This window comes from Oncorhynchus clarkii, chromosome 20, assembly GCF_045791955.1.
Source record: "Oncorhynchus clarkii lewisi isolate Uvic-CL-2024 chromosome 20, UVic_Ocla_1.0, whole genome shotgun sequence".
NCBI classification, from domain to species: Eukaryota; Metazoa; Chordata; class Actinopteri; order Salmoniformes; family Salmonidae; genus Oncorhynchus; species Oncorhynchus clarkii.
Genome location: NC_092166.1, coordinates 377,948 through 387,952, shown reverse-complemented (window position 1 = coordinate 387,952; position 10,005 = coordinate 377,948). Strand labels below are relative to the sequence as shown.

General features: G+C 43.2%; 1 protein-coding gene across 4 annotated transcripts in view; it reads left to right on the top strand.

The window, feature by feature from the left end:
- Window positions 1-10,005, top strand: part of LOC139375758 (myomesin 1a (skelemin)) — a 107,926-nt gene that overhangs the window by 59,126 nt on the left and 38,795 nt on the right. For all 4 annotated transcript variants that reach the window (XM_071117573.1, XM_071117577.1, XM_071117575.1 and 1 more), the window contains 2 exons: window positions 1,952-2,019; window positions 9,711-9,836. In XM_071117573.1, coding sequence (XP_070973674.1) covers window positions 1,952-2,019; window positions 9,711-9,836 — 194 coding nt within the window. The remainder of the gene's footprint in view (window positions 1-1,951; window positions 2,020-9,710; window positions 9,837-10,005) is intronic.

Genomic DNA, 10,005 nt, shown 5'->3' with positions numbered 1-10,005 from the left:
GCTGTCCTGTAGCGGTATTAACTCTGTCTGTTGTCTGCAGAGTGCTGTCCTGTAGCGGTATTAACTCTGTCTGTTGTCTGCAGAGTGCTGTCCAGTAGCGGTATTAACTCTGTCTGTTGTCTGCAGAGTGCTGTCCTGTAGCGGTATTCACTCTGTCTGTTGTCTGCAGAGTGCTGTCCTGTAGCGGTATTAACTCTGTCTGTTGTCTGCAGAGTGCTGTCCTGTAGCGGTATTAACTCTGTCTGTTGTCTGCAGAGTGCTGTCCTGTAGCGGTATTAACTCTGTCTGTTGTCTGCAGAGTGCTGTCCAGTAGCGGTATTAACTCTGTCTGTTGTCTGCAGAGTTCTGTCCTGTAGCGGTATTAACTCTGTCTGTTGTCTGCAGAGTGCTGTCCTGTAGCGGTATTAACTCTGTCTGTTGTCTGCAGAGTGCTGTCCTGTAGCGGTATTAACTCTGTCTGTTGTCTGCAGAGTGCTGTCCTGTAGCGGTATTAACTCTGTCTGTTGTCTGCAGAGTGCTGTCCTGTAGCGGTATTAACTCTGTCTGTTGTCTGCAGAGTGCTGTCCAGTAGCGGTATTAACTCTGTCTGTTGTCTGCAGAGTGCTGTCCTGTAGCGGTATTCACTCTGTCTGTTGTCTGCAGAGTGCTGTCCTGTAGCGGTATTAACTCTGTCTGTTGTCTGCAGAGTGCTGTCCTGTAGCGGTATTAACTCTGTCTGTTGTCTGCAGAGTGCTGTCCTGTAGCGGTATTAACTCTGTCTGTTGTCTGCAGAGTGCTGTCCAGTAGCGGTATTAACTCTGTCTGTTGTCTGCAGAGTTCTGTCCTGTAGCGGTATTAACTCTGTCTGTTGTCTGCAGAGTGCTGTCCTGTAGCGGTATTAACTCTGTCTGTTGTCTGCAGAGTGCTGTCCTGTAGCGGTATTAACTCTGTCTGTTGTCTGCAGAGTGCTGTCCTGTAGCGGTATTAACTCTGTCTGTTGTCTGCAGAGTGCTGTCCTGTAGCGGTATTAACTCTGTCTGTTGTCTGCAGAGTGCTGTCCAGTAGCGGTATTAACTCTGTCTGTTGTCTGCAGAGTGCTGTCCTGTAGCGGTATTCACTCTGTCTGTTGTCTGCAGAGTGCTGTCCTGTAGCGGTATTAACTCTGTCTGTTGTCTGCAGAGTGCTGTCCTGTAGCGGTATTAACTCTGTCTGTTGTCTGCAGAGTGCTGTCCTGTAGCGGTATTAACTCTGTCTGTTGTCTGCAGAGTGCTGTCCAGTAGCGGTATTAACTCTGTCTGTTGTCTGCAGAGTGCTGTCCTGTAGCGGTATTAACTCTGTCTGTTGTCTGCAGAGTGCTGTCCTGTAGCGGTATTAACTCTGTCTGTTGTCTGCAGAGTGCTGTCCTGTAGCGGTATTAACTCTGTCTGTTGTCTGCAGAGTGCTGTCCAGTAGCGGTATTAACTCTGTCTGTTGTCTGCAGAGTGCTGTCCTGTAGCGGTATTAACTCTGTCTGTTGTCTGCAGAGTGCTGTCCTGTAGCGGTATTAACTCTGTCTGTTGTCTGCAGAGTGCTGTCCAGTAGCGGTATTAACTCTGTCTGCAGAGTGCTGTCCTGTAGCGGTATTAACTCTGTCTGCAGAGTGCTGTCCTGTAGCGGTATTAACTCTGTCTGTTGTCTGCAGAGTGCTGTCCAGTAGCGGTATTAACTCTGTCTGCAGAGTGCTGTCCTGTAGCGGTATTAACTCTGTCTGTTGTATGCAGAGTGCTGTCCAGTAGCAGTATTAACTCTGGCTGCAGAGTGCTGTCCTGTAGCGGTATTAACTCTGTCTGTTGTCTGCAGAGTGCTGTCCTGTAGCGGTATTCACTCTGTCTGTTGTCTGCAGAGTGCTGTCCTGTAGCGGTATTAACTCTGTCTGTTGTCTGCAGAGTGCTGTCCTGTAGCGGGAATTAACTCTATCTGTTGTCTTTCTCAGGTCCTCACTTCGTGGACTATCTTGGTTTCCAGGTCACCCCAGAATGCAACGTGCTGCTGAAGGCCACGGTAAGGTTCTATAACAGTAAGGTTCTATGACGGTAGGGTTCTGTCTATGACGGTAGGGTTCCATATTTCACTGTAAGGTTTGATCTGTGATGGTAATGTTCTATATATGATAAGGATGTATGACGGTAGGTTATATCTATGATGGTAGGGTTTTATCTGTGACGGTAAGGTTCTATCTATGACGGTAGGTTTTATCTATGACGGTAGGTTTTATCTATGACGGCAAGATTCTATCTATGATGGTAGGGTTTTATCTATGACGGCAAGTTTCTATCTATGACGGTAGGGTGTTATCTATGACGGTAGGTTTTATCTATGACGGTAAGGTTCTATCTATGACGGTAGGTTTTATCTATGACGGTAGGTTATATCTATGACAGTAGGTTTTATCTATGACGGTAGGTTTTATCTGTGACGGTAAGGTTCTATCTATGACGGTAGGTTTTATCTATGACGGTAGGTTATATCTATGACGGTAGGGTTTTATCTGTGACGGTAAGGTTCTATCTATGACGGTAGGTGTTATCTATGACGGTAAGGTTTTATCTATGACGGTAGGTTTTATCTATGACGGTAAGTTTCTATCTATGACGGTAGGGTTATATCTATGACATTAGGGTTATATCTATGACAGTAGGGTTTTATCTATGACGGTAAGGTTCTATCTATGACGGTGGGGTTCCATATTTGACTGTAAGGTTCGATCTATGATGGTAACGTTCTATATATGATAAGGATGTATGACGGTAGGTTTTATCTATGACGGTAGGTTTTATCTATGATGGCAAGATTCTATCTATGATGGTAGGGTTTTATCTATGACGGCAAGGTTCTATCTATGACGGTAGGTTTTATCTATGACGGTAGGTTTTATCTATGACGGTAGGGTTATATCTATGACGGTAGGTTATATCTATGGCGGTAGGTTTTATCTATGATGGTAGGTTTTATCTATGACGGTAAGGTTCTATCTATGACGGTAGGTTCTATCTATGGCATTAGGGTTATATCTATGACGGTAGGTTTTATCTGTGACGGTAAGGTTTTATCTATGACGGTGGGGTTCCATATTTGACTGTAAGGTTCGATCTATGATGGTAATATTCTATATATGATAAAGATGAATGACGGTAGGTTTGATCTATGACAGTAGGGTTTTATCTATGACGGTAAGGTTCTATCTATGACGGTAGGTTTTATCTATGACGGTAAGATTCTATCTATGACGGTAGGTTTTATCTATGACGGTAGGTTTATTCTATGTCGGTAGGGTTATATTTATGATGGTAGAATTCTATCTATGACGGAAGGGCTCCATATTTGACTGTAAGGTTCGATCTATGATGGTAATGTTCTATATATGGAAAGGATGTATGACGGTAGGTTTTATCTATGAAGGTAGACACATTTCAGTTGGACAACTGACTAGGTATCCCCCTTTCCCTTCCCTATGTCAGGTCAAGACCGTAGGGTTATATCTATAACAAAGGTTCTATGATGGTAGGTTTCCATCTTTAACAGAAGGACTCTGTCTGTGACGGTTAGGTTGTATCTATGATGGTAGTATTCTATATATTACTGTAAGGTTCTATGACGTAAGGATCTATCTACGATGGTAGGGTTCTATATATTACTGTAGGGTTCTATGACATAAGGATCTATCTACGATGGTAGGGTTCTATATATTACTGTAGGGTTCTATGACGTAAGCTTATATCCATGAGGGTAGGGTTCTATCTGTGATTCTACAGTTCTATTTATTTGTTAGGGCTCTATTTATGGCGGTTTCATCATGGTTAGGTTTCATCTATGACTGTAGGTTATAGCTATAGCAGTAAGGTTTTTATCTATGATGGTGGTGTTCTATGATGGATCAAGAAGGAAGTGTTGTATCTATGACGATAGACCATTCTGTTATAGATACTATTCTGTTATAGATACTGTTTCTATGACTGTATGGTTCTGTCTAAGATGGTAAGCTTCTATCTACAGTACCAGTCAAACTTTTGGACACACCTACTCATTCAAGGGTTATGACGATACGTTTTTCTGATGTTAGAACCATACTGTCAAAGATATAACTTTAATATCATAGATATCTCTGCCATCATAGATTGAACCTTATTGTCATAGATAGGGTTATATCTTTGACAGTATGGTTATATCTATGACAATAAGGTTCAATATATGATGGCAGTGTTCTATCTATAATGTTAAGGTTATATATTTGATGGTAGGTTTCTATCTATGACAGTACCCTACTGTCATAGATAGAACCTTAACATTATAGATATAACCCTACCATCATAGATAGAACATAACAGAAAGGTTATATCTATGATGGTAGGGTTCTATCTATAATGGTTGGACTCGATCTATGATGGTAAGGTTCTATGATGAATCAAGAAGGTAGGATTATATTTATGACAGTGTGGTTCTATGATGGATCAAGACGGCAGGGTTCTATCTAACAGAAAGGTTATGTGACGGTAGGGTTCTATCTAACAGAAAGGTTATACGATGGTAATGTTTTATCTATGATGTTAGGCTTCTATCTTTGACGGTAATGTTCTATGACGGATCAAGGCGGTAGGGAACTGTCTATGACTGAAGGATTCAATTATGGGTTACGATAGGGTTCTATCTATGACAAAGGGTTCTGTCTGACTTTTAGGTTATATCTATGACAGTAGGGTTCTATCTAAAATGGTAAGTTTCTATCTATGGCAGTAGGTTTTTTTAATCTATGACGGTACTGATCTATATATTACTGTAAGGTTCTTTGACGGTAAGGATCTATCTTTGATGGTAAGGTTTTATCGATGAAGGAAAGTTGTATCTATAACAGAATGGTTCAATGACGGTAAGGTTCTATTATAACATAAATGTTCTATCTGTGACAAAAGGGTTCTATGACAATAGGTTCTATCTTTGATGTTAAGCTTATACAGTGCATACGAAAAGTATTCAGACCCCTTGACTTTTCCACATTTTAAATAAAAAATCCTCATCAATCTTCACACAATACCCGTAATGACAAATCAAAACACGTTTTTAGAAATGTTTATTACAAATAAAAGACAGAAATACCTTCATTATTTAAGTATTCCGACCATATGCTATAAAACTCGAAATTGAGCTCAGGTGCATCCTGTTTCCATTGATCATCCTTGAGATGTTTCTACAACTTGATTGGAGTCCAGCTGTGGTAAATTCAATTGATTGGACATGATTTGGAAAAGCACACACTTGTCTATATAAGGTCCCATAGTTGACAGTGCATGTCAGAGCAAAAACCAAGCCATGAGGTTAAAGGAATTGTCCGTAGAGCTCAGAGACAGGATTGTGTCGAGGCACAGATCTGGGGAAGGGTACCAAAACATTTCTGAAGCATTGAAGGTCCCAAGAACACATTGGCCTCCATCATTCTTAATTTAAATGGAAGAAGTTTGGAACCACCAAGACTCTTCCTAGAGCTGGCCTCCTGGCCAAACTGAGCAATCGGGGGAGAAGGGCCTTGGTCAGGGTGTTGCTCAAGAACCCGATGGTCACTGTGACAGAGCTCCAGAGTTCCTCTGTGGATATGGGAGAACGTTTCAGAAGGACAACACACTCTGCAGAACTCCACCAATCAGGCCTTTATGGTAGAGTGGCCAGACAGAAGTCACTCCTCAGTAAAAGGCACATGACATCCCGCTTGGAGTTTGCCAAAAGGCTTCTAAAGACACTCAGACCATGATAAACAAGATGGTCTGTTCTGATGAAACCAAAATGTAACTCTTTGGCCTGAATGCCAAGCGTCACATCTGGAGGAAACCTGGCTCCATCCCTACGGTGAAGCATGGTGGTGGCAGCATCATGCTGTGGGAATGTTTTTCAGCATCAGCGACTGGGAGACTAGTCAGGATCGAGGGAAAGATGAACGGCGCAAAGCACTGAGAGATCCTTGATGAAAACCTGCTCCAGAGCTCTCAGGACCTCAGATTGGGGTGAAGGTTCACCTTCCAACAGGACAACTGCTTCGGGACAAGTCTCTGAATGTCCTTGAGTGGCCCAGCCAGAGCCCGGACTTGAACCCGATCGAACATCTCTGGAGAGACCTGAAAATATCTGTGCAGTGACGCTCACCATCCAACCTGACAGAGCTTGAGAGGATCTGCAGAGAAGAATGGGAGAAACTCCCCAAAACACAGGCTGTGTCGTCATACCCTTTCCAGAAACAAGTATCTCACTGTTGCCACTTGCTATAGCCCTCCCTCTGTCCCCAGCTGTGCCCTCGACACCATATGTGAATTGATTGCCCCCCATCTATCTTCTGAGCTCGTGCTACTAGGTGACCTAAACTGGGACATGCTTAACACCCCGGCCATCCTACAATCCAAGCTTGATGCCCTCAATCTCACAATGAACAGACCATATATAACTCCAAATCCGTAAACACGGGCACCCTCATGGATGTCATCCTAACTAACTCGCCCTCCAACTACACTTCTGCTGTTTTCAATCAAGATCTCAGCGATCACTGACTCATTGCCTGCATCCGTAATGGGTCTGCGACCAAACAACCACCCCTCATCACTGTCAAACGCTCCCTAAAACACTTCTGCGAGCAGGCCTTTCTATTCGACCTGGCCCGGGTATCCTGGAATGATATTGACCTCATCCCGTCAGTAGAGGATGCCTGGTTATTCATTAAAAGTGACTTCCTCACCATCTTAAATAAGCATGCCCCATTCAAAAATGTTAGAACTAGGATTAGATATAGTCCTTGGTTCACTCCAGACCTGTCTGCCCTTGACCAGCACAAAAACATCCTGTGGCGTTCTGCATTAGCATTGAATTGCTCCCGTGATATGCAACTTTTCAGGGAAGTTAGGAACAAATATACACAGGCAGTAAGGAAAGCTAAGGCTAGCTTTTTCAAACAGAAATTTGCATCCTGTAGTACTAACTCAAAAAGGTACTGGGACACTAAAGTCCAAGAAGAATAAGAGCACCTCCTCCCAGTTGCCCACTGCATTGAGGCTAGGAAACACTGTCGCCACTAATAAATCCACTATAATTGAGAATTTCAATAAGCATTTCTCTACGGCTGGCCATGCTTTCCACCTGGCTACCCCGGTCAACTGCCCGGCACCCCAGCAATCCGCCAAAGCCCCCACCATTTCTCCTTGACCCAAATCCAGATAGCTGATGTTCTGAAAGAGCTGGAGAATCTGGATCCCTACAAATCAGCCGGGCTAGACAATCTGGGCCCTCTCTTTCTAAAAGTATCTGCCGAAATTGTTGCAACCCCTATTACTAGCCTATTGTCTGAGATTCCCAAAGATTGGAAAGCTGGTGCGGTCATCCCCCTCTTCAAAGGGGGTGACACTCTAGACCCAAACTGCTACAGACCTATATCTATCCTACCCTGTCTTTCTAAGGAAAGTCAAGTTAACAAACAGATTACCAACCATTATGAATCCCACCGTACCTTCTCCGCTATGCAATCTGGTTTCAAAGCTGGTCATGGTTGCACCTCAGCCACGCTCAAGGTTCTAAACGACATCATAACCGCCATCGATAAAAGACATTACTGTGAAGCCATATTCATCGACCTGGCCAAGGCTTTCGACTCTGTCAATCACCACATTTTATTGGCAGACTCGACATCGTTGGTTTCTCAAATGACTGCCTCGCCTGGTTCACCAACTACTTCTCAGATTGAGTTCAGTGTGTCAAATCGGAGGGCCTGTTGTCCCGGACCTGTGGCAGTCTATGGGGGTGCGACAGGATTCTATCCTCGGGCCGACTCTCTTCTCTGTATACATCAATGATGTTGCTCTTGCTGCTGGTGATTCTCTGATCCACCTCTACGCAGACGACACCATTCTGTATACTTCGGGCCCCTCGTTGGACACTGTGTTAACTAACCTCCAGACAAGCTTCAATGCCATACAACTCTCCTTCCGTGGCCTCTAACTGCTCTTAAATGCAAGTAAAACTAAATGCATACTATTCAACCGATCACTGCCCGCACCTGCTCGCCCGTCCAGCATCGCTACTCTGGACGGCTCTTACTTAGAATACGTGGACAACTACAAATACCTAGGTGTCTGGTTAGACTGTAAACTCTCCTTCCAGACTCACATTAAGCATCTCCAATCCAAAAATCCAAAATCTAGAATAGGCTTCCTATATCGCAACAACGCATCCTTCACTCATGCTGCCAAACACACCCTTGTAAAACTGACCATCCTGCCGATCCTCGACTTCGGTGATGTCATCTATAAAATAGCCTCCAACACTCTACTCAACAAACTGGATGCAGTCTATCACAGTGCTATCCGTTTTGTCACCAAAGCCCCATACACTACCCACCATTGCGACCTGTACGCTCTCGTTGGTTATTTTACACCATAATTTGCAAATAAATTCATAAAAAATCCTACAATGTGATTTTCTGGATTTTTTTCTCATTTTGTCTGTCATAGTTGAAGTGTACCTATGATGAAAATTATATATTTTTAAGTCGGAGAACTTGCACAATTGGTGGCTGACTAAATACTTTTTTGCCCCACTGTATATCGAACCTTAACATCATAGATAGAACCTTGTCTTGATCTTTCATAGAACCATACCATCATAGATAGAACCCTATGAAAGATCAAGACAAGGTTCTATCTATGATGTTAAGGTTTGATATATGACGATAGGGTTCTATCTATGATGGTAGGGTTCAATGATGGATCAAGACGGTAGGGTTGTATCTATGATGGTAAGGATCTAAGACGGCAAGGTTCTATGACGTCTCAAGACAGTAAGGTTCTATGATGTTAAGGTTATATCTAACATAAAGGTTCTATGATGCTAGGCTTTTTTCTCTATTGGTAGAGTTATATCTATGACGATAGTGTTCTGTCTATGACAGTAATGTTCTATGACAGATCAAGACAGTAGGGAACTCTATGATGGTATGATTCTATCAATTACGGTAGGGTTCAATTATGGATCAAAACAATAGGGTTATGTCTGTGATGGAAGGTTTCCATCTTTGACGGTAAGGTTCCATCTATTACTGTAAGGTTCTATGATGGTAGGGTTCTGTCTATGAATGTAGGGTTCTATCTGTGAAGGTAAGGTAATATCTAAAAAATATATACAGTATATTAAAAATATATATATATACATTATTTTTGCTGGATCTCAGAAAGAGTAACTGCTGCCTTGGCAGGAACTAATGGGGATCCTTAATAAACCCCAGGAAGAGTAGCTGCTGCCTTGGCAGGAACTAATGGGGATCCTTAATAAACCCCAGGAAGAGTAGCTGCTGCCTTGGCAGGAACTAATGGGGATCCTTAATAAACCCCAGGAAGAGTAGCTGCTGCCTTGTCAGGAACTAATGGATATCCATAATAAATACAAATACAAAACAACCAATATGTTCGTGAGAGTCTCAGCTTTCGATGGTGGGGTCATACAGACGTTTTTATGAGAAGACCGATTTTCGGGACGTCTCCTAGTTTGACGAACACCACTGTAGCTCTGCCACCTTCCTCCAAACATCAGAGGATGCGGTGGATTGAGACACAACCCATGCAAAAAGACAGATATCTTTATCTTAAACTGAAGGAATCATGCTATTTAGATAGGGGGGTCCATTAAGTCCTCGGTGTGCTGACGGTGTCTCTGTGTCTCTCTCCCTGTAGATAGGAAACATCAGGCCAGAGACAGAGATCAGATGGTACAAAGACGGAATAGAGATTGAAGAGGATGATGCTGATTACAAGAAGATCGAGATGAAGGACGAGGTGTTGATCTTCAACATCGGAAAGGTCAGGAAGTTGCAGTGGGGGAGGGGGGGTAGACAGATGGGGAGAAGACCTGGGTCACATACACAATGTCCTCTACTTCCAAACTACTCAAGGTCAGGAAGTTGCAGTGGGGGAGGGGGGGTACACAGATGGGGAGAAGACCTGGGTCACATACATAATGTCCTCTACT